Source organism: Anopheles maculipalpis, chromosome X, assembly GCF_943734695.1.
Source record: "Anopheles maculipalpis chromosome X, idAnoMacuDA_375_x, whole genome shotgun sequence".
In the NCBI taxonomy this organism is placed as follows: domain Eukaryota; kingdom Metazoa; phylum Arthropoda; class Insecta; order Diptera; family Culicidae; genus Anopheles; species Anopheles maculipalpis.
In genome coordinates, this window is record NC_064870.1 from 1,022,429 (window position 1) to 1,050,275 (window position 27,847).

The 27,847-nt window shown below is 46.6% G+C and overlaps 1 protein-coding gene across 1 annotated transcript in view; it reads right to left on the reverse strand.

Annotated features, from left to right (window-relative positions):
• LOC126557644 (serine/threonine-protein kinase 32A) overlaps positions 1-25,070 on the reverse strand; it is a 38,832-nt gene extending 13,762 nt beyond the window's left edge. Inside the window, exons 1-5 of the mRNA XM_050213498.1 lie at positions 25,005-25,070; positions 19,453-19,508; positions 4,587-4,752; positions 3,557-3,627; positions 3,324-3,412 (exon numbers count right to left, since the gene is read on the reverse strand). Coding sequence (XP_050069455.1) covers positions 3,324-3,412; positions 3,557-3,627; positions 4,587-4,752; positions 19,453-19,508; positions 25,005-25,059 — 437 coding nt within the window. The 5' untranslated portion in view covers positions 25,060-25,070. The remainder of the gene's footprint in view (positions 1-3,323; positions 3,413-3,556; positions 3,628-4,586; positions 4,753-19,452; positions 19,509-25,004) is intronic.
• Between the last annotated feature and the right edge of the window lie 2,777 nt (positions 25,071-27,847).

Below are 27,847 nucleotides of genomic sequence, written 5' to 3' on the forward strand. Positions count from 1 at the left end.
CATCGAAGCGTTCCGTTGTGTCAGTCAAAGTGAAGAAGGCGGAAAAGGCGGATTGCTCTCGGTATACAAAGCAATACGCAAACCTCTTGATACAGACGGCCGAGCAGTCAACGCGTGGCGTGCATACCAAGGACACGGTGACGGGACTCTATTTATAGAAAAAATTGTATGTGTCACCGTTTGTGTGTATCACACAAGCGCTCCTATGCTGAGTATTGGGATTGGCGGGACACACACACACAACGCAAGGGCCTGACCGTAGATGATCCTGACGAATGATATTCATTAAAGCATCACAAAAGGGGGAAATGGAAATACACTTACCTAACGCACACAAGGGAAACGAGCCCCGTTTGGAGGGCGTGGAATCAATTACGGTGAGTTTGGTATACATATTGTTTAGTGTTTTCTTTTGCTGGTCTTTCTGATGCTGTTATGCCCAACCTGGCAGCTCCCGAGCGGGTATGGATATGTGTGATGGATATATCGACACAAAAGAACCTATCAAACCGGCATGGGGGGCGGAGATGGAGGGTTGGCTTTCGCAGCAGTGATGAGCGACGAGTAGGGATTTGCTTGAAGGCATCGTTAATAGTGCTGGCTTTGGAAAGATTTGTTGCCCTTCACCCATTCATAGCCACACACACACACTTGGGGAGGGGTGGTCGAGGAAACGATAAGGGGAAGTCGAACAACGTGAGATGAGCAAACGTGGTGCGAGCGCGTGAAATGTGACCGACATGACAAAAGCATGTGTTGAAGCAATTTCTCAACCCTGCACGAAACCGGCCCTTTTGCGTGTCAATGTGAGGCTTACTTTTTGGAGAGATTTTCGATTTGAAGGACACACGCAAGCAAAATAAGCAACAACAACTACAAAAAAAATGGAGGACACTCCCAACGCAGGGGGAGTGTCCTGGGTGGTGGAGTTATTAAGCCTACTCGAATGCCCGAGAGGCTTCCTGCTGCGAATATCCTCGGCACAGCACACTTCGGCGGGCATTAGTAGTTTTTTTTTGCGGTTTTGCGGGTGAAATTTCCACCGAAGCAGACTTCATTCAAAGCCCTTCCCTCTCCATGCTCACTGTTACCATGGCGAGCACACGTAATGCCACTGTTATGAGAGCAGTCGACAATGCGATTACTTTCTGTCCCCTTAACGCTCGTCTCTGGCATCCACAGTCCTGCCAGAAGAATGGGGGAGACTAGAGAGGTCGTTACCACAAGGGGTAACGTAAGTGTGAATGTAACTAGAGGTGTGCTAACCCACACAGAGCCTCGCTCGCTAACTTCAATCAACCTTTAGACGAGCGAAGCTATGCAATTGATTTGACGAGGGCTTTTAAATTGGTGCAATTACGGGCAGCGGAATGGTGCGCGGGGTGGAATAGCTTGAGCTTGCCTGATAGGGCTTTATAGAATCGCTTTCACAGGCAGCAGAATGCAGACATTTTGAGGCCGAATTATATCATAATCGCATCATAATGGCGACCTTGTTGGGTGTCTTGTCTTGACGCCATTGTATCGAAAGGACACTATCGTGGTGATTATGGTTCTCCCACGGATGAGCCCTCAAACGGTCTGGATGGGAACTAAACTACGGTCCTGCCGTGCGAAGACCACCCGATTGATGGAGGCGCCTGGTGCTTCATCATCTTTACTGCCTTGGTTATGCAGCATTTCAAAAACTTTAAGGCATGCAAATGTCAATGGCTGATGGAAATACAAAACCATGAAGCCATCACTTTAATCACTCGCACACGTGCACGCGCGCTCTCGACCATCAATGTCAGGAAACTGTAGCAAAAGTGACACAAATGTTATTCCCTTTGTTTTGTTTTTTGTTTTTTTATTCTTGCTCGCAAGTATCCCATGGCGCGTACGTAAGCGTGCGACGAAACGGTCCATAAACGGAAAGCTAATGGTACGTACCAGTAGGGGATCGTATTTGCAAAGGAAAAGGCAACAGGAAAAAAAAAGGTGAATAATACGTGCCAAATGAAATATTCATAAAGCCCGGTAAATATGCCAACGGAAGCGACGGATTTCATTTATGCTTCCCGTCGATTATCCTTTCCCAACCGGGGAGGGGCTTTTGTTTTTGTGTGGCTAGCTTTCTTTCCACTTCCCGTTTCACTTCCCGCGCTTCACCTTTCTTTGTTCGTACGGTTTTCCGCTTCCCTTTAGGCGTAAGCTTTAGGCGACGCTTGCGACGGTTGATGCAGAGAGACAGAGCATAGCAAAATCGCGCAAAGCGCTCGGAGCAGTGAACATGATTCAATTTGTAATGAAAAATGTAATATGTCAACATTAGGCAATGCAACACCACGGAAAGGATTACGAAACGATGGGCTGCGCAAGAAACCGGAAAGAAATCAGTTATTGTGTGTGTGTGTGCTGGTATGAGTGACATGTTTGAGATCTAAAATGGTTTTGCAAAAAGCGTCGAGACGCGCGAAATTGTTTAACTTTCCTACCGGAGTGGGTGATTTACACGTTCAGCACGACCGTTTACGGAGCTCAACTTCGAAGCACCCAACCCGGATCGGGGGAGGGTATTTGTGTGTGTGTGTGTGCGCTCTTAAGTGGGTGTTTACACGAACCGCAAAGGATGTGTCACATGCAGCGCCAGCAGGTTCACACCCTTAAACTTTTGCCGATCCGAATTTCTATGCCCCGGTGCTTTTTATACGCTTTCATACCCATCAAACTATTACGCTTCTTTTTATTCAGCGTTTTCTTGCGAAGAAAAAAGGGTAGCTGTTCTGCCTCCGACAGGTGAATAGATAGAATCGATGAAAAACACACGCGGCGTATATTATTAAGCGAAAAATAAACGACAAAATGTCTTCAAAGTCGTTAGAAGCGTGCGGAGGCTGAGCAGACCAAGCTTCAAAAGGAGCATTAGAGCAGCTTCATTTAGCAAATATTTGTGGCTTAAGATCAATGGTTTATGATGAGAGCTTCTCCATCACTGGACTTAAGCAGACTAAGCAGACGAGACTAAAATATTAACGAACTTGAAACCGTTACAGCCAACTTGATTTCAAAATTTGCTGTACAATGTTGCATGTTTCCAGCGATGAGCAAAGCGAGAAAAAAACTTTGTGCTGCGGAGTTTAAAAAACCTGAAAACCGTCGACAACTAATTAAATTCCCAATTCGGTAAGATTGTTCGGTGGGAATGGTGCTTTTGTGTCTGGGGATGGACATTGTAACAGTACGGTTTCGCATTACTTTTTGCATCGATCCGAGGAGAAGGATTTAAAAAAAAAACCTAAGTGAGGAGAAGGATAGGAAAAAGTACTTTTGTTACGGCTTACCTGTGCACAACGCGCTGCTTCTGCAGGTAATCCAGCGCGGAACCAAGCTCACAAACCAGCAAGCTCACACCAGCCTCCGAAAATTCCACCTGCAAAATGGAACGAACAACAAAATAAAACACAGACAACAGTCACGGTCAGTGAAATAAATGTAATTTTTACGTTCAGCTGTTGCCGCCATGTTTTATTTTTATCTTTTTTTTTTGCTTTAGTTGCTATTTGTTTTCCCTTACCTGGTGCTGTAAATGATAACGTAAGTCGCCACCGGCTAACAAATCACAAACCATGAACAAATCCTCTTCATCTGTTGATGAAAAAGAGATAGACACAGCGGTGAAGGGTGAGCGGGAAAAATTGAACGTTTTCAACCGTTTCTCGCTCGACAGTACACTACCGCTTAGGTAGCGATGTATTAGTTAGGTGCAGTAGCGAATCGCTTGTCGCGCTGTTTGTGGCTGTATTGAGCTGATGGTTGGCGTAATTTTTTTTTATCGCTTTATTATTTTCACCGAGTGATAATCGTGCTATGCACTGCTGGACCTCCAGCACCTGCATTTTTTAACCGAGTTAATGCGAAAATAAATAAAAAAATTTCAACAAAAAAAACTCCTCATACAAAGTTACAAGCTATTCAGCACTCCTATCGCGGGGAAAAAACAAAAAAGTTGGAAGAAATCTATATGTAGAACACTTCCGTGTAATGGTGTGTGTGTTACCCAGCATGGATTTGTATGACATTTTTGGTAAATAATTTTGTGAATGGGTTTTTTTTTCCCCTAGTTTAAGTCTTCGTTAGTTTCTGAAAAGATCTACCAACAAGAGAGCGATTTTGCGATAGAAAGGGAAGCCTTAAAATGGTTCTTTCGCTGGCGAGTAAATAGAATACAGCAACCCCACAGACAGCTGTCAGTTGCAGCAGTGGCGGTGCAGGTGGACGGTAATAAAAATGGAAGAAAAATCATTAAAGCGTTGCGTGTCAGGTTTGTGGAGCTTCCGGTAGGCGCATCGGCAAGAGGGAAACTGGAGTTAAATAAACTGCCACCATTAAGCGTTGCATTGAGGCAGCCTTCGTTAATCCTTTCCCTGTTACTGTAGATACTGTATACTTGAAGGCAGGCAGCTATACATTGCTTTTCAAACACATTCACCCACACACACACACACGTCGTCGTCGTCAAAATGACCTTCGAAATGGGTGGCTTTTACACAGCTCGTCCGCCACGTGATGTGTACGTCTCGTGTGTTGGTAACAGCCGAAGTTACCTTGAAACGAGAACCAAAGGTTCACGAGGAAAGGATGCTCCAGGGAGGCGAGCAGTTCCACCTCCTTCAGCACACCGCCGAGTGCACCCCGGCCGATGCACACGTTGCGGCTGACGTACTTCATCGCGAACAGGTTGCCGCTGTCTTTCTTCTGCACGATGCACACCTGTAAGTAAAATGAAAATGGAAGGAGGGAGAGAGAGATAGTGAAAGATGAAGAAAAGGATGTTAAAATGCGCTAGCAGATATGGGTGAATAAATTATTAAACTAACACCTCGGGCGCGGCGGCGCATGAGATGGTGCGGATCGCATTAAATAACAAGATATTGTAGGAACATTAATTATGGATGGATTTTCTGGCCGGTGAATATTATGGGATTCGGTTGTCTCGATGCTATTAGCTGTCAGAATTGTCTGAATGCACATTGTGAATATAAACGGTTAATGATACGGGAAAAATCTATACGCTGCATCAAACCCCCGCTAGGTCAGGCCCGCTGTCAAATTTATTTGGCGAACCCTGGTTTGTTGGGTCGTGCCGTTTGAAGACTGGCGACGTGCCCCCAGAAAGTGAGGTTCTAACTTTAATAAAAAGCGCGTGTGCTTTACGCCTTTACGAGGTACAAACGCACATCGATGCGACGTACTGCCACGCCTCCCCACATCAAGCTAGACAAATAAACAGCACATTAATATTCGCACATCAATCGCGATTGCGTTGTCGTCAGCTCGGCACGGTTTGCGTGTACGGTATTGCCGAATTTCGATAGGAAGGATATGTAAATATCCGGCCATATGTCAAGAAACAAAGAGCAGTCAAAAATATATACACAGACACGTAGAACTGGTAGAAAAGCAAACACACACGGAGCACGGAGGCACTTGGGGCGGCTGCCCGACATTCAATAAATCCTTTCCGATTGAATAATCATTCCTAGAGCTCACCGGAACAGGGGAAAGCCCGCGTGACAGCTGGTAAAGTTTATCTACTGGCTGATGATCGTGTGAAGTGCATTTTCTTTTTGCTCTCCGGTCCTGCTATGTCTACACGACAGCATCAAACAAATAGGCATGGAACGTCTGAAGCAAAACGGAAGAAAAGGAAGTGAAAAATTAAGCTCTAAAGTAAAGTTTTCCCTGTTATCGATCGTGCAGAATTTTGGGGGCAAATAGCACTACTTTAGCAGGATTTAACCCAAGCACCGTGTGAAGTGATCTATTGCGGGTAAGATAATGTCGAAAGAATAACACTAAAGGCGCACTAGGCGCGAACGCATCACCCAGGAACAGGCTCTTTCGCTCCAGCATTGCAAAACGCAAAGCTGATGCCACCCCTAAGCACTTTTCCATGTTTTCCCACGCTTAGCGGCTTTTGTGGCGGCTGGGTGCCATTTCGTGGTGGCTCTATCGAGTCGGTGGCGAAGGGTGAGTGTGCCAGCGCGCGTAGGACAAATGTCACATGGCAAACGGGGAAAAAATAATAATAGTAATAAACGAAATGGCACAATACGTTGGCGTGACGGGAAAGGAGAAGAGCGATGATGGGGGTTTTTCGGTTGGTTGGTGCTTAACGTGAGCGTGTTTGATAGATGACGGGTAGCGTTAAAGTCAAGTCGATTGCAACTCGAACGATGCACTCAAAGCAGCGATGCGAGAATGGAATGGTATAAAATGGAAATGCAATCCATTTATGGGTGACATTTCTCGGTAGCCTTTCTTTGCGTGCCGCTTCCATTGTGATAACTCAAGCAAAGGAAGTGCAGGTATCAATCGGTCTCCCACTTTTATTGTCGTATAAAATTGTGTTTGCAAAACGGTGTACACAAAACGCAGTTCAAAATGGCACTGTCGGTAGGGTAGGACGTATTTTGCCTTGGAATTGCATATCTTCAAGCAGTTTGACAATCGGATTGCATACTTTATGGCGCTATTGTGTGTGTGCGCAACGTGCAATGCACGTAACGAAACGTGATGAAGGATACATCTTCACTCTTTTCCATTCCATTGCTCCATTACATCAACTTCCGAAAGAACAGCAATTTACTGTACCAACATTACTCCCCACCCCTTTCCGCCTGTCGGCACGACAATTGATAATGTAAAGTTGCCCTACAGAAGCCAACAACGGGTTCGAACACGCAAATATCGGTCCGGAAGCATTTAGCATCGTCTCGCGTCTCAATCAAGCATCCCAAAATGGCGAACAATCACGAGCGAATTCAATTAGATTTGATCAAACTTTCATCTTCCCGCAAGTGTCAGCAAACAGCGGCACATCGTCCTTCATTGGAGTCTGGAACATCTTAAAGACTGGGTGGAAACTTTCCATCTAATAATGCTCACCTATACCGGGAGTACGCTCTGCCGGAGGTGTTGCCGGGTAAACATTTTCGCTCCAGGTTTGACCTCCCTCTCCACGCCCTTCTGTGCCATTTGATCTGTTTGCAAGCAGCTAGCCCGGAACGTTTTGACATCTCGCCAAACCCACCTGTCTAACCGGGTGCGTGGGTCGGGAACGGTTCGGAGTGGCATCCATGTAAGAGGACCTAAGACCGCAAACTCGGGACGCACAACCCTGAAAGCTGTGGTGAAGCTCGTCTCTGACGTACCGCTCTCGTGCTCACTCTCTCTCTCTCACTGCTTCCAAATGCATCTCAATGATCAGCATCCATTAAACGTGCAGAGGTTGAGGACATTTCGCCGCGGCGGAGTAGGTAAACGCACACCATGTTCTAGCACTTTAGTTTGCCTAATTTCATTACGAGTACACTTCAGTTGCTAGTATTGTGGGTAGGCAAGGGAGTTCCGAAGTAGAGGAATGTTGTCCGGTAGCGATAACACCTTTGGGCAATGCAGCTCAGAGGTATCCACAACGACGAGTCATGGTTTCTAGTAAAATTTGAAATATGAGCCTTGTTAACATTGGCGATTTTCACTCGTCTAAAACTGGCTGGACATTACTTGGACCACGTGTCATAATTAAAAGCTTAATATATACTAAGACCAATTCCGGTTTGGGCTAAACAACCTTCGAGGACACGCCTTACTACAAATATTATACGAAGAACTCGCGATAAGATTTGCGTTGGATTCGCCAACTGAGAGCTCATATTTGTCGAAGTAAAATGTCACTTGTCGAGTGACAGGTGTTTAACATTATATAGATTGCATACTTATCCATTTAACACTCAAATAAAATAAAATATACTTAATTAAGAATGACGGCGCGTTTAAAGATTGTATACTTCCAGGCGTTGAAAAACTCATGCCACTCGTCGAAGGAAAAGCCTGTGCAAAACCTCCCATCTATGTGTGTTAATGCGACATGCATGCAGTTTGCGTTGCAGTCCTGCCTGCGTTTGACATTTCGAAGCACTAGACATTCATTGTAGTAGGGTGACTGTAGCACAGCTCTTTCAGCGTGTGTGATGCAAGCACGCTCCTCTCGAATGTTCACGTTCGTTGAAGATTTTTGAAACCTGCTCCATAGATTGATCAGCACACAAAATCAATTTAAAGATAGCAGCAGCAGTTGAAGAAGCTGGTGCAATTGACAGCCCCAACGTTGAACATTTTACAGCTAAACTCTGCCTACCCTCCAAATCGTGCTCTGACATGGTGACTGCACAGCGAGAAGCAATTTGACTTACGCTTTTTCACTAGTCTGGTTTCAAGGGGAGTCATTCTAAAAAAAAAAATGGCAGCTGCAAGAATAATGTTCACTAGGGTAGCTGTCAGGCACAGGAAGCAAAAAATAAAAGTAAAAATCCCAAAATGTTGGAAATTCGACCGTTAAACGAACAAAAAAGGGCCAAACGCGCTAGATCGGCCTATTCTGGGTAATTGTGATGCAAACAGCAAATACTTGAGCGAAGTAAGTTTTCTGGCACTTTTTGTCGTTGTTGCCACTGTTGGAGCTTTGTACTACTGGGCTGTCACAACAAAAAAAGCCTCCTCTACTGGTAGGTTTAGACGAACACCTTCCCTAGAAGCATGTGTCAAACGCCATTACATAGAGCCCGCTGCAAGTGCCAACTATGTGTGTGTGAGTGTGAGGAAGAAAAAATAAAATTGAGGAAATAAAAAAAACCCCACCCGCCTGTAATTGTACTCGGGTACGGACAATCTTCACATACTTCCGTCGTGTCAACTTGTCCTAGCACACTTCCTATTCCCATGAGCTTACGCCGGGACAAGAAGCAACTGAGCGATGGAGGCAGAAACAAAAATTGAACAAAAAAGTTTCGAAAGAGAAAAGGCAGCCAGTGGAAGCGGGGAACCGTATGAAAGCTCGCAAAACGTTCGCCAATTGGATACGTGATTGGATGTGTCCAAAACGGGCCCCAAGTTCAGCTATAGCCGTTTTAAGCACGTGAGCATGTGTAAGCAGGAAGAGTGAAACAGGCAGAGGCCGTACAGAGGACGCCATTTGCCGCAAAGTCCACAAAAAAAAAACAAGCCAATAGAAAAAGAATCCTGCAATATATTGGAGTGGGTGGAGGGAGGAAGCGTTGTCGGGAGGAGCCGGAAAAGGAGAGAACTTCTCCTCAAAAACTTCTTCCGGAAGTTTTACACCGAACAGTTCCAATTCCCGAGCGCTTTCGAGCCCTTTCCTTTGCCCCGCACGCAAATTCAATATTCCCATAAAAACGCCAAGGTCCTTCTGACAATCGTAACCATATGGCAAGTCAACTCTCCGTACAGCTCCGCTGGAATGTGAAACTTTAGAGGCGGCGTGGTGTCCTCAAGGGCGGAAGAATTTCTTCATCAATCTCTGGAGCGAGTGGAACAGACTTTTCTGTTCTGTCTGCAAAAAGAAAGAAAGAAGCACACACACACACATACACACGATTTTTTTTGTTTCCTATTTCTGTTAACCCACACCCAGTGGCGGGAAACTGTGACGCCTAAAGTTATACATCACGCTTGGGCACCGGCGAGCAATATGGGGAGCAAACGCCACAGTTGGCCCAGAGCAGCGCACTTCATAGAGCTTGCCGTTGTTGTTGCTGCACGCTGCGTGCCTGGTGCTGGAACTCTTGTTTTCGGCTCCTTCATTGCTTGCTTCCCATCCCCCCAGCGTCCCAACCACAAGCGTCTTGGTGAGTGAGTGAAGTTTATGACAAAATAAAAGCAAACATCTCCGGCTGTTGTCGCACGCAGCACACAACGGAATTTCAGCAATGGGAAGAAAGATCAGTGTTCGAGCTTCTGTGCCCCTCCCAGCCTCACTTCCCTTGTCATACTCCGCATCCGCCGGTTGCGTGGTCAGGACGTCGCTGTTCTTAGTGAGAAACAAATAGGAAATCTTTCACCCAAAGTCCACGGTTACACGGCTGGTACAAGATGACACACCGCACACTGTCACCACCATCCACAGCTGTTATATAGCCAGCAGCTGGAAGGCCTCGATTTTTTTGGGGGGGGGGGAGGTGGTGGAAAGTTTTTTCTTGCGCGCTTAGACCGCCGACGAGACGGGTGTAATGGCCGTGCTAGGCTACGGCGCATAAGTGGCGCAACGATATTGCACCAGCATGTGGTGTCCGTGCTAATGTGCTGCAGACTGAAAGGCTCATACACACACACACACGCACGCACACATACTAAAGACCAAAGATGTTTTCACAAAATTGGCATCTTCTCCGTGTGCCGACTCGACGGTCGGAAACGATGGTGATTGCTTCCGCCAGATGAAGATGGATATTGAATTTGCCAGCTGGCACGGTTTTCGCACGAAAAGCGGTTAGGTTTGGGACCTCCATTTTTTGTTTTTTCTTCACCTACCTCCTTACCTCATCACATCCACTTTTCACATAATTTTAGAACAGCCCGTTTTGTTCTCCTGTGACGAAGAGAGCTAAAAATAAGTATGTACGAAATCAAAAAAAAAAACAAACTCACAGACAGTTTTATGCTTGAGTAGCGTTGTGTGTGTGTGTGTGTGTGTGTGTGCATTGTAGAAAAAGAAGAAGATAAAAGTCCGCCTACACAATCTAGAAAACGAAGTCTAGTGTTGGATGCCCGCCGAACAACACTGCTAGGTGAAGAAAGAAACCACATCACCCCAAGCGCCTGCAAGACGGCTATGCAAATCGTAAATACGCAAATAAAATTAAATTCCACCACCGCGCCTGTTATGTTTGCGCTGTATTTGGCCCGGGCGTACCGTTAACCGGGTTTTGGTTGTGGATGATTGAGGATGTGCCATGGTGCAAATATTCTTCGACCTCTCGACCCCCAAACAAAACCCACTTCCAACCCTTGCCCCTGCTGTAGGGCGCAACGTCTAGCGTGCGTTCCATTCGGGCCGCCGTACTTGCCGAGTTAGAGAATAAAAGTGCCGGAAATTAGCACCGGCACAGCGAAAACCGAAGGACAATTGTGTTTCGCCAGCGCCAACGTTTATTACCGAGGTCGTAAAACGCTGTGCGCCGGCAAATGGGGAAGTTCGGGAAGAGATAAAATGGCAGCCACGAACATTCCTTCCCGGAGCTGTCTTTAAGGAGCATTATGTTAGCGCCCTATCCTGCGCTCCATCTCTCTTGTCCCGACACTCGCTCTTTCTCTCCCACAACATCTCTAGTTCCTCCTTCAGTAGGTAGTTATGTCTGACGGGTTCTCTGCTGAAGTACACGCGGGACAGTAATTACGATTCATTGCTGACTGCCTCTCTAGGATTGGGGGGGGGGGGGGGGGAATGTGTCCAGCTTCGTCTTTTTTTTGCACCCGAAGAGCAGTGTTTCATTCGCATCTTACTTGAACTTTATTGCACCGCTTAAATGGAACGATTACAACTGTCGGGTACGCCCGGGAAAGTAGTACTGGCGCGTGTTTGATTGCTTTATTGCACCGGATGCGTGCCGGCGCCGGATGAGTGCTGGTGAAGTTGTTAATTGAATGGATGGTAGAAATATTTCCTTCCTATTTGGGGAGGAAGGCAAGCGAAATCATTGCCGTTTGCGGTTTGCTTTAAGAGTTTTGTGGACGTGACGTGATGGAATGGTAATGTTTGAACTTTTCTGATGCAATCGCATGTATGAGGTTGATTGCTCATGAAAGTTCGTGTGCAGCGATAACAGCGTTAGGCGACTCATTGGTGTAGGTGACAGCGGGGCCGGTCTTCACATGACAGGATCGGAGTTCAGATCCCAGATCCCCCGTAGTGTGAGGACTGGCTATTTTCTCCTATAAGCATCCTTATTTTTGCGTGAACGTTTGTGCATGATGCTAACATTCAAGTGTAACGTTTGAAAGGACCTTGAATTCAATCTACACCTCTCCGGGAATAAGTTTAGAGTGTTTTGAAACAAGTGCCAAAAGGAGGACCAACCGAGATACTCTGCCAGAGGAGGACAGCTTTTCGGTGCGAAGTGAGCACGTGCTCTTTTGCATGTCGTCCACTCACGGCCGTACCAATGTGCCTTCGGCTTTCCGAAGGCATACATTAGAATACCATTTACGCTTTCTAGCACACTGCACTGATGTGCTTCCTGCGCTGCGTTGATTCGTTTCTGGGCAAACAAGGCCACCGAACACCTCTCCCTTTGCCAGGTTCATAAGGGCAAACGCAAAATGGAAGCTGGGGCGAGAAATGCAGAGCGACAGGCTTCTCAATTTAAGTTGTAGGTAATTTCCATTTCAAAAGATCAAATCCAGTTCTCCGTTCGAACAGATTTGGCTTGGGGCAGACGGGACAAGAAAGGCACCGGTAAGGCGTGGCGTGCGAAAGGAAGGTGAGATTCGAGTGAGCTGATGCTGCAAAGCAAAGAAACACTAGCGACCGTTGGCTTCCGGTACGCTCTGGCCATTTTGCTGCGCCTGGTGAGGGTCTCGGAAGGAAAAATCTGAACAGAACTGCCATTTGAAATATTTAAAAGCTGCGCAAAATGTGTCTTATGCTTCGCGCCATGCATAACTTCAGGCGTTTGATTGGAACGCCTTTTTGATAAGTATGAAAATGTATCTATTTTTACGCAAATGTGCATGCTAAAGTAAATTTTCTGAGCAGCTTGTTCGGCCAGATTGAAGCAAAGCTGCCACCTGGGATCCACGGCAAAGCGAGAACCGATTCTACAGCTTCCGCTAGTGACCTAGTTTCAAAAGCTCTTCGCTCACACTTTTTTTTTTGGCGAACGGGGCACACATTTCCATAAATTATCAACGACCACACAAAATCGTTACATTCCCGCACTGGGTCGGGACCGATCCGGGCACCGACTGCAATCCGGCAAACGGTGGCCGAGTGTTTTGTGCGAACCCGGCACTTAGATATGCAACCCGGTTCGAGCAAATATTTGGTTCGTTCGCATATTTTAGCCAAGCGTTGCGGGTTCGCGGCTCGTCCGGCGGAAGCTGCAAATCGGTGCGTCAAGCGCCGATTGACTACACGTTGAGACGGCTCGATCGGGTGGAGGGGGGGGGGGGGGTGGGAACGTAACGAGGAAATGCTTTCGCTCCATCGTGTTGCAGCTGCCGCCGAGTGATGCACCTTCAATCGATTCGTAAGCCACCTTTATGCATCTTTGGAGCTGTGAGAACGTTTGTGATGATGATGCAAACAGAATGCTGCATACTTGTAAGAAGGGAGAGGGTGAAGCAACGCGGAATGCTGACAAGCAATGGCGAATGAGCATGAGTGCAAGAAAAAACTATTCTTCCGTTGAATGTTGGTAGCAGTTTACTCGAAGGAAATTCGCAAAAAAAAATTGTTTTAACAGGCATGTTGCATATTTAAGGCCTGTTCTTATAGATATCTCAACAATACGAGGTTCAAAACCCATCCGGACCCGTACCCGCGTAGTGAGAACTCTCAGGATGTTCTTCAGCTCACTCAGAGGACAATGAGCTGTCGATGCTGCTGTTTTAATTTTGGCTGTAAGTAATTTTGGACCTCTTACGTACCACCAAAATCATGTGCAATTTTACAACTTTCGTTCAAACATTTTCGCCCGCTAAAACATTTTGCCCAACCTCCAAGGGCATGTGCAGGTCGAAGAATGTCCCCGACATGCGTGTGTATCGTATCGGCGTCGGCCAGACACGGGTAAATTAAAGAACGGTACGCAGCGTGCTGCTGTGATGTGACGAGAAATTCTATCCGGCTACTAGACCGCATGAGCGCGGGCAAAAATAACGACAATCGTGGCACCGCGCCATCCTACTGAACCGTGATCGACGAGCTAGAAGGCTTCACTTTCGGAGACGCCGAAGAACGGGTGGTGGCGAGACGAAGTGACGGGACGAGTAGCAAAGTTTAATTAAATTCCATCCCGGCAGCAACGATGCGCGCCATCTGTCTTGTGCTTTATGCCTACTGCCTACCGACGCAAGGTTCGGTGTCGCCTGCGCGTATGCAAAGCGCACAAACACGCACACCTAGAGGACGGAATCGGAACCACCGCTTAAGCAGTTTCAGCCGTTCTTCAACCCCCCCCACCCCCCCCCCCCACTCCCCCGCTCCTCAAAATCAGCCCAAAAAAGCTAATCATTTCCGTCGCATCGCTTTAAGGGCGAACTGAAAATTACAATCCGCTGCTGAAGTAAACCGGTTCCCATACGGTTTCACTTTCATCCCGAGAGACTTCGTTTTTTTTTTGTGGACACAAAACAACTCGAGCCGAAAGTCGAGCCTCTTTCACCGGTTCCGTTCGGTACTGGGAAAAAGCGAAGTGAATTTCAGATGAAATAGTTATTTGTAGTAATCAGATTCATTCCAATTATTTTCTCTATCTCTTGCTCTCTCCCTCTCACGGTACTGATGATGTACAGATGATACTTTGGCAAAATCCCATTCGCAATCATTAAATTTCGCCCGGTTCTTGTGAAAGGTGAGAAAACACCAATGCCTAGCAAGTCTCTTCGGCTTCGATGGTTTGATATTTGGGAAAGATACCCTCAACGAAACTGTCGCTTGGAAATTAGAACTTTAGTGAAGAAAAACGGCTCTTTTTGCACAAATAAAAACAAAAATGCAAATCACAAGCGATAGAAAATAGAAAACGCAGACGGAAAACTGTGGACAGAAATTGCGATTGATCAGCTAACAGTTTCTTAAGTGAGCCTTAAGCGGTTTTTTGGTCTTCGGAGGAATGATTCGGGCGGCAAATAAACGTCTGAATCTGTATTCCATCCAAGCGCAAGTACTTGTATCGGCATCGTTGATCTTTCGGCATTCGGTTTTCCAGTTGTTTTTTCTGCAACCTTCCCGTTCGCGACACCGGTCACCGGCAGGTTGCTGGCAGTGGTTTTCTTTCGAAGAATTTTGCTTCAAAGCACTATCACACTAACGGACCGAACGGCAAGCATTTTATCGTTGCAATCGGGTGTCTGTCCGGTGCGACGCGCAACATCAAAACGCTTCGCAAATGCAAATCGCAGCATCGTATACGCTGATTGACACACCAGCTGGCCGTGGCCGTGGAATGAAAGCTAACGAAGAAAACGAACGAAGTCGAACAAGGAGATACAATTGCAAATCTTAGCAGCTGGTAAAGCGGAAAAAAACATTTATCTTTGCTCAATCGCTAGGATAAATGTGATTGACTGCATCCACTCTTTGTTTTCATCTCGAAGAAAAGTCCTTGAGGACTGCAGTTGGTTGAAACAAAGCGCGAACTTGTCTACCTCTAACAGCGCTTCCCGTGGGAATTCATGTAATTCAAACCCGCAAGTACAAGGGAACAGCCAAAAGAGTGTTACGAAGCGTTACTCACTATCGATATTGGGAACGATTGGGACACCAGGCAGTAAATCATGCCTCTTACACTCGCCTCATTCGTTTCGATTGACTTGTTTTCGGACGAAAACATTTCCGATTTATACTGTACGCCTTTCTTTAAACAGTCGCTTCTCATTTTTCCGTAGAACTTTTCCTTCCGGTGGAAAGTCGGAAGCCTTTCGTTGCGAAGATTCATTAGGTGCGCAACAAATTATAAGAGTAATAAAGAAAAAAACAACAATAACCTACTGCGAAGAAGTAAAAGAAAAACGCAAACTGACAAATGGAATACCCTTCTCGTAGTTGGAAGCTGCCCATGCTTTGGGTGTGTGTGTGTACGCGCTTGTGAGTGATTTATGGTTAGCTTTTGTGGTGAGGAAATCACAACCAAGCATCGTGGTCAAGAGTAGCCCAGCTTCTCTGCCTGCTTGGACGATCAGGTCCAGTATGAGGGCAGCTAATTTTACATATTTTTCTTACGAATTTCATCTCAACCGAAGTTTAATCGAAGAGTGAGAGGCAAAATACGCAACGTTCGGAAACGATACTTCTCGCGCGCAGTTGAACAACGGTGGGGATGATGAACCATATCGGCGAAAAAGAAGAGAAAAAAGCATGAAAAGAAAAACCCCAACGCTGAAACAGCAGATTAAGAAAAGCTTCCCCATCAACCCTCCAAAAAAACACAGATAATGGGGAGGAACGGGCGGCAACGAGGCGGGAAATGGGAGAGACTTGAAAAGGAAACTCGGCGCGGTTCATTATTGTGTAATAACTTTTCCGTTAAGGTCATTTGCGCGGCTCGCGCACACAAACGGTGGTCCCTTGGAGAGGCATAAATCATGGCGAAAGTTGAAAGACATCGTTCCGGTTTTGCCTTCGCGCGCGTGCTCTCTCTCTTTCTCTCTCTCTCTCTCCCTCTCTTCTAACGTTGGCAAAAAGAAGGCCCAAAATCTAAATCAAACGCCTGCCCGCCCGGCACAAAAGTGGCCATTTGTGCATTGCGCGTTGCCTACTGTTAGGCGCATCAAGCTAACCATCTCACATTTCGCCCTTACCGACCAGATCGGATGCAAATTAAACTGGTATCGTTAAAAAAAACACACACACACACACAACTGGCAAAAGGAAAGTGACTTCTTTACCGCTTCTTCCATTCGCTTGCTCCCTTCTTTCTCTTGGTCGCGACTTCATAGAGCAATTTAGAACACGGTTGCACCAAGCAACCGAGCTTTAGTTGTTTTCTTTCTGCCTCACACTGGGCTCTCTTGCAGCGAGCGTTGTATAGAGGAATGCAGCAGACTCGCTCGCAGCTGCTGGCTCGTGTGTTGGAGCGTTTAGTGAAAGAAAGGCAAAAGTAATCAAGCTCCACGCTCTTGCTTAGCGTTCGCCGACATCTGGAGATGCATGTTTTGTGTGCTTAAGACAAAAGGCAAGCAATACACCCCGAGCTTGAGAAATGCCACATGCGATAGGATGTGTATGTGTGTGGTGGGTGTGTGCAAACACCTTGACCCGGTGCACCGGAAGTGCAGAAAAGCAGCATTTTAATTTGTGTTGCTTTGTTATTATTATTATTATTATTTTTATTCGCTCGTTAACGTCCACATTGCCAGCAGTGTTGAGTGCGGCGAAACGTGCCCAAAGTGTCTGGACACGTGGGAGTTTTGTTTGGGCTTTGCTTCCCTTTTTCCTCCCCAGCGCTAGTGTTCGGATCTCGAGTTAATGATGATGTCCAGCTGGCTGGTAGGTTCGGCCAGGATGAATGTTCTATTGAGTGGGCGGAAATGCTGGTAACCTGCTAGTCATGGGGCGGTGAGATGGATGAAATCATTCCATTCAGACAATATTTGCTAGCCCGATAAAGACGTACTTTCGGCACATGAGAAATTCAAGTTCAAGTTCAACAAACAACGACCACAAAAATGCCGGGTTTTGGCTAATTATGGTCAGTTTCGGAACCAATTGCGGGATTCGATTCCGAACCGACTATCCGGAATCGATTCTGAAAATTTTGTAGCTCTCCTGAAGCCGAGAAATAAAGAACATTTTTTAAATTAAATTTTCCCCGACCGCTTTTCAATTTTTGAAGACGAAAATAAAATGGAAAATTTATTCTGCATCCAAAGCTCTAAAACCATGCTCTCGTTTCTCAAAGAATAGGAAATAGTAAAGCTATAAATAATGCAGCAATGATGCCATTTTATGCACACTGTTCGATTTGGAAACGTTCCGATTCTTTCGGTGCCTCAACTCGGTCGTCCGGGTACCTCGTTAGGTCCGGCAGTCAAGTGGGCACTCGACAAAATTTAACGAGCTCCAGCCACAATGCTACCTCCGTTTCGGTATGTCGGACAACAATGGGAGAGGTTTGTCTTTTTGGCGAGGCGTGCCGGCAAGGATATATCGTGTGGCAGTGCCGCTATTATTACCGACAGTGATATTTGCCAGTCGATTATCATCACGGATTCCTTTCAAGTGCTTGACGCGCTGCAGCGTCCACCGTATATATTCCGCAAGCGATGACTCAGCTGTTGTCGTGCGAGGTGGTCGGATGTACCGTATCTTCGCTCTTCGACCGCACTGGGTGTATTGTTTCGCAGTGACCCCCTTTGCGTCGAGGTCTTCCCCAACCAATTACCAACCCACAAGCGATAACGTTACTAGCGTCCGATAGCGCTTGAGTACATCCTTCTCCCTACCATTAGCGGTTGGGGAAGTTGTGAAGCAGTATCCAGTCTGGCTGTGTTGCCTTACCGATGTGTAGTCTTTGTGGTTGTCAATTTCAATTCTCCTTGCTGTGGTGTGGCAGTCACTGGCAGTTTCTTCACCTGGTTTCCAGCATCGATCTCCATCTCCGACCCGAACAGCTGCCACACTTGCGAGCACCATAGACCAATGGAACCAATCTTATTGTGGCCGTTTGTTGAGCGTGTCAAGCGCGGTCGACGTCGGTGATGACGAGCGGGCTTCCGGCTGGGTACTCCTGGCACACCAATCCTCCACGGTAAAGTGTACGGAGGTACGGAAGGAGCAGCGAAGATAGCAGTGGTAAGCAAAAAGGCATCAAAAAACACAGCGCATCGTCAACTGACGACCGTGACTCAGCCATCGAGCCTGAGAACAGTTCATTAGTTACAATGCCATAATATTATCGGCGAACGGAGACAACCGAGTTGGGGAGCGGGGAGCGAGGGCGGGGGGGGGGGGGGCTGAGGTTGTGGGGAAGCAAATGGGGAACTGGAATGCAGAACGAGCGATGGAAAGATAAAGCAGTAATTTCGTCAATGTCACTTAGTGAGCTATTATCCGGCACGCGGCACGAATTGTGATGATGATGAAAGGCCGGTTGCGAAGGTAAGGCACACACCAGAAGAGAGAAACCCTTCTCGGTCGGTGTAGTAAGTGCCACCGTGCAGATGAAACTGCTCGCCCGGCGTTACGGCTGTAGCCGCGGGGTCATGAATGAAGGCGCGTAAAGATGAGACGCTTTATTTGTGCTTCGCGACAGAGGAAGGAAAAATGGTGTTAACAGGAGGAAAAGAAAAATGGCACGAGTGACGGAAGCTCAGCGAACCAGTGAGCTAGAATAACAGAATTGTAACGATTGATTTTGCTACTCCCTGATACGCACGGAGCCGCGAATCCATAGTAATGTATACACAATAAATCGCGATAAATTGCATTTGGCTGCGATGGACGCGAGTGACATGGAGCGGTAAACAGGGCAACCAACTAAAGCACAAGCTAATGCAGTTGGCACAACATTAGGCATCAAAACGCTGCTCGGAATTTCTTCGGATCTGAGGTACCTCAGTTTCTTTCTTTTCTCCTTTTGTAACATAAAACTTTTACCAAACTGCACACTACGTACCGTAGTGCGTGCAGGATTCCACCTTCAAAGCAATCGTTGTAGACCCATGCGAATCACGAACCCTCCTACTTAGCTTTAATTGGTCGAATCTTGGCGAAAGAGGCCGAAAAGCGGACAACAAACACGGACAAATACAGGCGGTTGTGACAAGCCGAAATAGAGTGACAGTTGCTCGACAGGCTTCTTGCTTCTTTCTTCCTGGATGCCACTCGATTAGGCAGACGAGCAAACCGATCAAACTGACAGCGTGTACGAAGCGTGCCTGATGACTTACCTTGCCGAAGCTTCCCTTGCCAATGTTGCGCAGTATTTGAAAGTGGTCAAAGTTCACTGTGAAGAAGAAGAGGATGAAGAAAGCAAAATGTAATTAGTTGGTTGGAAAAAGTTTCACTATCCCGACCCCTTCCCTGCTTACCTTCATCCCTCTCTCTTCTACTATTTATCTAGATAATAATCTAGCCCTCTACCCTTTCTCTCTCTATCTCTCTCTCTCTCTCTCTCTCTCTCTCTCTCCATATTCTTTTCTTTATTTCCGTAATATCTTCAAATTAAATGCGCGTGCTCTTACTTTCGTTGTGTTATATTTGAATCTAATTGTGCCAACTATCGATTAGCTCGCTTTCCTTTGAAGCGAGATTTGCTGAGGGCGATTGTAGCTATCTTATTGTGCCGAGAGGCAGCCATTTCCAGGCGGCAGCAGCATTAGCAAAGAGCAACAACTAAGCTGATTATCGTGCTGTGGAGAGGTTTTTCGCGCCTACTGCTCGCTGTCTAAATATAGACGCAATTGAATTGATACTAATATTGACACAGGGTTGTCAAACATACGGCCTGCAGGCTGAGGCGGAGCCCTGAAGTTCCATCTGAAGTAGCATTTTCACACGTTATTGCGCTTATTGCATGGAAACAGTGTGTCTTTCGAAGTTCCCGGAGATCCGGGGCTCAAAACCCATCCGTCCCCTCGTGCTTGAGGACTGACCATCCAACTACGTGGTGTCGGCAAGTCTAGTGAGCCATTCGATGGCCGGCACAACGTTAGAACCTTTTTCCAAACGGCTCGCGAATCAAAATAGCTAACCCCACCATCACCAACGGTTTAATTAACTGCTTCACATTATGCAAACTTCATCAGGAAAAGTATATCTTACAGGAACTTTATTACGCAAACTGTTGGTAGCCGTTAGCTAGGGTGGATCAGCTCCTTCCAAGATCAGCACCGGAGAAATTAACCTCCAAATTGCACGTTGAACTGACGAGTCTCTCCTCCGTGTGGCCCTAGACATGTCGAGCGAGTTTTGGGCAGAGACAACTTCATGTCCAGCGGGTCAACACCCACCACAACCCTCATCATCGCTGCCAGCCAGGGGAACGGTTATTCATACTAGTAATTAATCCTCATTCCAATCCCCGATCCGGTTTCGGGAACGGACAGGCCGAGTGTCACGTTTTCTCATTAATTAACTTTCCCGGTGTCACCCTTGCGGTCGAATGTGTGTCCTAATGTTTGTGATAGGGCTGCGTCGGGCGTCGAAAAGCTGGGTGTATCCTTCCGTTACCACACACGGCCCACAAATTAGTGATCGACGTGGGACTCGCTCGCTCGTAGGTCGTCGTCGGAGTAGTTTGTTGCACGTTTGCGAGCGAAAAATAAAGCCTTGAGCTATCCTCAAAGGGGAAGGTCTGTCCCCACTCGGCTCGACGAACCGAGAACAACGTGTTGGCCTCTGCTGATGATTGGGACCGTTTTCATGTCTCTCTTTCTCGCTCTCGGTTTCCAAGAAGCTTCTACAACCCCGTGTGGCCACGGTGGCGGACCTTCGGCTGGAGGGCATGTGTCCAAAATTTAATTTAATCTTCGAAAACAGCATAACCCTACGGCAGCTAGTTAAGGTGAAGATTTGGAGCTGGTCAAGTGGCCTGGATAGGATTATCCCCTGTTCATTGCCTTGAACCGCAAATTCTCTCTACCAAAAAAATAAACACGCCTGATTAGTTCGTATCGTCTGGTATCATCGAACCAGATTTTGATAGGGGATAGAGTGTGTATGCCTTTTGTTGCATGCCGTGAGACGGACCGTACGTACGTCCGATTGCTCGTAATGGTGCGTCACTTTTCAAACGCAGCAGTAAAATATCAACCGATAGAGGGATTTTGTAATGTTTGCCAACGGACGCACGTATGAAGCTGCTAACCGAATGCAAAACACGTACCACAAGCAACACATGCCCGATAGATGGGGACGTCATTTGCAATCGATTGGGTGTGCAGTGCCGAAAGCATACATTTAGGCGCACGCACGCAAGCAACCCCATCCGATAGACCGTTTGTAACGAGCCGGTTTTGCAGCCGATTCGCTGCCGATGCTGCTTGCTAATGCTGCTTGAGCCACTGTTTGTTAGCATAAAACATCCCGACTTAGGCAGGTGAACTTGAAAGTGGATTTCAACGCGCCCAAACCTAATCCTACAGGTTTCGCTTTCGCTTTTATCCTGACGCACTCATCGCGTGCGTTCTTTCGCTTGGGGCGGGCGGGGAATCTTGGTAGCACCAGCGTGTGGCACAATAATGATATCGATTCTTCTTCGTCGCCCAGATCCCAGATTCCGGATAAAAACAACAAATTTTGGAAAACGATACCGATGATAATGTTCACGGAGGCGGGCGTTTTTGTATTCCACTCATACCTGACACGCCGGTGAAACGAATACCGACCGCAAATCACGTCCTTGATGGGACTGTATGTATGAGAGAGAGAGAGAGATGGAGAGGGAGCAGGTTGCTCTAGAATGGCTTCAAAAGACGTCTAAAGGACAAGTGGTGCGTGTAAGTGGCAATTTTAATTTACGTATGCATCGCAAACCGGAGTGCCAAGTCCTTGGAGTTGATCCCCTTTCTGTACGCCAGTCACGTCCGAAGAATGTTGCCTACGCTAGCGAATGCTGCCATTGGGCGCGTGCTAGCGCTGGTATTAACGCACAAACACACACACACGTATACGTACTCAAAAAGCGGAGTTGTGCGTTAGAAATCCTTCCGAGCGCTGGGGACGTGCATCACAATCATCAGTGTCTTGTCTGTCTGACCGAAACTAATCAACCCTCGAAATAATAAGAATCGAAATGAAGGAAACGTTTCAAGTGTAACCATTTTTTAAAAGGAATCTCACCATGCAGATGAAGCCCGCCAGGGAGGAGGGCACACGAAGGACATTTTAGTACAAAAGGGCAAACAAGGGGAAAGAAGGAGTTGATGTGTGTGAGTGTGTGTGTACGGGTATCATATTTTAATAATGTACCGGTCTCACCATTCCTCCAGCGCGATAGGGATCGGGTAGCAGTGCAATGTCTTTTACACGGGAAAGGATTCAGAGAGAGAGCGAGAGTGAGGGCAAAGCGAGAAAGACTGGAAGGTGGGAAGGAAAGGACGACCCAGGTTCATGATTTTAATGAGTTTATAATCCTGTTTTGTGGTTAGCTTTTGTTGTACGTTATTTGCCGCTAGCAATCCAGCGAACGGAGGATGTCCTGCTCGGATGCTTTGGGTCCGGAGACATTCGTTGCGACGTTGCGAGGCTGCCGCTGTGGAAACCTGGCACACACCGGGGTTACCAGTTTGCGGAACGATAATTTCGATGCTTCGTAGTGTGCTTGCCTGGGTTCGTTGCACAGCACAAACACAAAGCTTGGTGTGTGTGTGTGTGTGTGTGACGGCAGGCCAAGAAATGGCTCGAACCGTTCTGAGAATGTTCTGCTTTGTAGTAATGATTTTGCTCCGTTGTCAGCAGGAGCTTCCATCAATATTCGAAAAAGGTGTCGCTTTACATAGCGTGGATGGATCTAAAAAAAAGCGATTCAAGCCAGCCATAAGCCATAAGTGTCAACAATGTTTTGTTGACCTTTTTTCTGTTAAAAAGTCATCTATTCATCCTTTTCATTGATTGTGAACCGCAGCTTCTGCTGTATGTTCCGGGGGCTTAAAATGGTCCGATCGCCCAGATTCAGGCTCCCACTGTATGAACTTTCCCTTCTCCAGAAATGCCAGAATCTCATTAGATATTTACCCGCTGTAACTCAACGGACGATCCTTTCCGGAGCCCCGGATTGAGCAGACGATACGAAAACATTTTTGCCGCAAAAAACTGTTTGCTGTTCTCGTCCTAGTGACTGTAAATTAGGAGAGATCAAACCACCAGCGTGACAGCTTCAGCGCAGGAAAAATCGGAATCCGTTCCGTTAACGTCCGATTGCGCCTGAAGGTATGCAATCGTAAAGCTTATTAGCGGTTTTAATACTCGTTTTACTTCAGTTCAACACAGTTCGGTTATATAATCATTTGAAGTCCCTCTTTACTCCTCATCCTAGTGATCTGCGGGAAAGACCTCCTTTAGACAACGTTAATCATCGGTGGCACTAAAAATAGCGTCACGATTGGAGCGAATTGAATGATAAAAAAGTTCAAAACTTGTTACCAGTCTACCGGGTCTCGAAAATCTCCGCTATTGACCTACAGCAGTAGGAAAAAAGGGGGCCTGCGCCTAGGTTCATTAAAATGGCTCATTAGCGTGTAATAAATCCGTCCCGCCGGTTTACCAGCTGCTTGTTTTGTTGATTCGGCACACCAGTACGACCAATCGACGGGATTTAATTACCATTAAAAGCATAACGATGCCGTACTTCTTTCCGTGTAATTGTCGGTACCGAAGGTTTTTGCACCCAGCATGCTGCCCACGGGCTATTATTCGTAAAGCCTTCCGCTCGGCTCGAATCGGATTCGAGCAAAACGCGGACGCTCTACCTACTTACTGATGCTGATCCCTTTGGTTGATTCGAGAGTGTACCTTAGGTTCATCGAACCGTTTTCCAGGTTTCAAAACCGAAGATCGCTTCCTGTCTCGGAAACCAGCCCGGGCAAGATGCTGGTTGGCGGCGCTGCAATGTCTCGGAAACAAAAAAATGCTTGTTGATGTTTACTGGCCCCCGTTTACTCGGCTTGACAGCATCGCCGGGCTGGATGTTCGGGGATGCCATTTTGTTTCGTTTTTTATCACCTTCAGGACCAGGAATGCAGGATGTTTGCCTTCGAGCCCGGATATACTCTTTCCAACGTCAGCGTTCTGACCTTGAACTGTTTCTTTTTCTTTATAAAATGCACGTGCTAGAGCTACCGAAAGTGGAACTCCACATTTTTTGCCACCTTACTCAACCTTTAATTATAAAGTTTTAAGGGAGTTTGGTGACGTAGCGCTAAGGGCACGATTTTTAACGCTTAACTGACTAGAGTTTGATTTTTTCCCCTGGAAGAAAACTACTTCTTCTTCTTTATTTTCTTGACTAAGTGACCTCGGAAGCCACTTCAAAACCACAACATCCAGCAGGTTCCAGCAGCCGCTGTCATCATCTGGAAAAGGGTGCTGATTCCCCTTTTCAAGCCCAACCACCGCACAACGGTGGAGTAAAGCGTGCTAAGCTGAGCGAATTCCGGAACATTCTTGCACGTCTTCCTTCACCTCTCCCCACTGTACTTTCGAAGTGATTTCTGTCCCATTGTTAAGGCACAAAAATGGCACATGAAAATAAACGAAAAGATGAGACGCTTAGCGTAATTACTCCAGACCGCCCTTGGATTGTGGGATGAGTGTTTACCGTCCGCTGCTTAGGTTACTTATCTTTGATTTGTTTTGTTTTTTTAATTCACGCTTCATAAGCAGCAAAAGAATGCGGTTAGGGAGGGAAGGAAACAAAGTGACCAACATCTGTCATTCATTAAATTGTTTTAGGTGGCGAGAGAGAGAGAGAGCGAGAACGAGAGATAGACGCAGTACTTACCGTCTTCATCCGAAAGAAAGCTCGCATCCTGTCGGGACGACGAATTGACACCCATGTTGTCGCGTGTTTGTGTTTGATTTCGTTGTCGCGTCCCCGCTTTGTTGACGTTTGTTATTAATCGGTTTGACCTGTGCCGAGGTAGGTCACAGGTATTAATTACCTGGCACGAGCCCAAGGCGCCCCCAGGTATCGTACACACACGATCGGTGTGCACCGTCTGCTTAGGTGAAGGTGTGCGTTACCTTTGTGCGAAACACGGCCAGCAAAACTAATTGCACGATCACACGCGATTTGGCGATGCTGTTTTGCGGAATGGGCGATACAGTGGCACGACCTTTGATGGTGTCTGATTTGTATCGCTTTACTGTTTGTAAAAAACTTCCCCACGTCATAGGGCAGCTCTTATAGCGGTCGGATCGATAGCTTTGTTTGGGTTGCGGTTAGCTCCCGTCTTTGGGTTTTTCTTTCGGGTAGACGAGTTACTTTCCACCGGCAACAAAAAAATAACCTCCTCTTCTATCCCACCACCATTCAACCGGTTTGGGAATTTGTAACAAAAACCCCAAAAACTATAAACCAAAAATAACATAAACAATAATAAGAAAGCTTCAAATGCCTCGCTTGAAAAATGGGGCTACAAGAAAGGCACGAAAACTAGGCGCAACCGACACTTCTTCGGGTTTAAAAGGACCAACCGCCTTTCCTGTTAAAGGATGAGGAAGCTAATGTTGAGTTTTCGATTTTCTTTGCGCCCTACTATTTTTCTATTTTAACACGCCTTTCGCACACCTGATGCTTGATCCCGATCGCACTACAATCGACGGCTGTGCCGCCCGTTGGTCCATTTTTGGCTTTTGTTTCGCTTCCACACGCTACCACGCTACCCTTCGGAAGCTTCCGAACCCGTCGATAACGCTTTATTCAATTTGCATTCCTTTGGCCATTGAAACCACTTTTTGCTGCCATTTGCGTACTGCTGGAGTTCCGCACGGGTGGTGCGTTTGTGGGCGACACGTTCGAACCCTGCGAAAGATAAAGGAAAAAAAGGTGGGTGAAATCATGGTTTAGCGACTATTTCTTGGTGGGGCTGGATGATTGTTTGAAAATGAAAAAAAAAGCATATTTCTTCGCTTGGTGAGAGCCACTTCTAACAAAATGGGCATCGAAATGGTCTCTGAATACGGGAGAGAGAGAGAGAGAGAGAAAAAGGAGGGGGAAAAAGGAGCATCGTAATTTTTTTTTCTGGTGCAAATGGTCTTTGTTTGTTAGTGATATTTCGCGTGAAATACATTTTACAAAACGAGCCCCTCGATTGTCGATTTCATGGGGACGTAGATGTAAGGCGGCAGGTGATCGATATTGTTGAACCAAATGATTTTATTTCTTACTTGACTAACATGGCCCATAAATTCGTATGAAGAGCTAGCTAGAGCTAAAAAAGAATAAATTATCGCAAGTCCAAACAACTATAAAACACTAGGCGTCTCCATGCATGTGCGGTAAAGTACTGGGCGTCTCCATCAATGGGAATGTATTTTGCGATTAAAAATTCTCACAGTTTTCTTTTTTTCTTATCTAAGATCTAGCGTGCACCAACGCGTGGCATTATTTACACTGCAACAAAGTAGATTCACTTATTGTTTGCTGGAAATAAAATAAAGAGCGTTATAGTGGGACGGTAATAAGCAGGCATTATTGCACAATGTCGCAGGATCGGACCGTAAGATGTTTGCAGTAACAACACGCGCACCAGGGACAGTCCTTCCTCCTGTGCCCTTATACACACACGCAGCATCATCATAACAATAAAAATTATCACCCGCTCGACCTAGCGGCCTAGCGGTGGTTTCAAGAAAATGGTTCAACTTGTAGACCGGTAGGTTCGCGTGACCTCGACCATCCTAGCGCTCGTATTTCGGAGAGGGAGGGTAGGGATTCGATGGCTCGATTCGTGGTGAGCAATAGCCATCACGGGGTGTCTGGGTATCACACACACCCTCACACACATAGATCCCCTCTGTCAGCGTCAGCCAATGTAAAAGACTGGCTTTATTGGCTGCTCATCGCCATCTTCTGCCCGCAGGCAACCGAGAGCGGTTTTACGAGATCGATCATCGGATAATACGATCGAGATTGAGCGATGGGGGACACTCCACCATCACACCACCGCCCGACCGCTAATACCTCCGAAAGCGACATTTCAATTTTGTCATGCTTCACAGTGCACGTCTTATACACGATGCCTAACCACCACACGCATATTAACCACACGCCACCCACACCGACGGCACAACGGTTCCATCCTTCACGGAAGAATCACAGTCTGTTGCTGTTTGGTGATGGACCATCGCGAGCGAACAACAACAACAAAAAAGAAATGGTAAAACGGGATCAGAGCGAATGACAGGACGAAACAAAATGGTTACGCCTGACGGACGGCAACCCGCGTTACGCTTCGTAAATGTCTCGAGAGCACGGTATAATGATATTCCTCACCGAGCCCCTTTCATTGCCCTTTGCACACAAAAGTATTATTTCTTAATTTCTCTCCTCCTTCTTGCCCCTATCATCACCGCTTTCCTCCTCCTTTTCGCAGCTTCTGTCATCGTTTTGTATGCGATCCCCCCTTTTTTTTGCTGTTTATTGTTGCCTGATTGTGTGTGTGTTGCGCTGCTTTGTTTTAGTTTTGTTTAATTACGCTTTTAATTCCGGAACTTCGTTACCGTTCATCTAGCAAGGTGAGACCTTGGTTTATTGTTTGAACAAATGGCTAATCACTTGACATTGATCAACTAAGTTTTAATGTAAAAAAAAATCGTATCAACTGTATGTTTTAAGCAGGA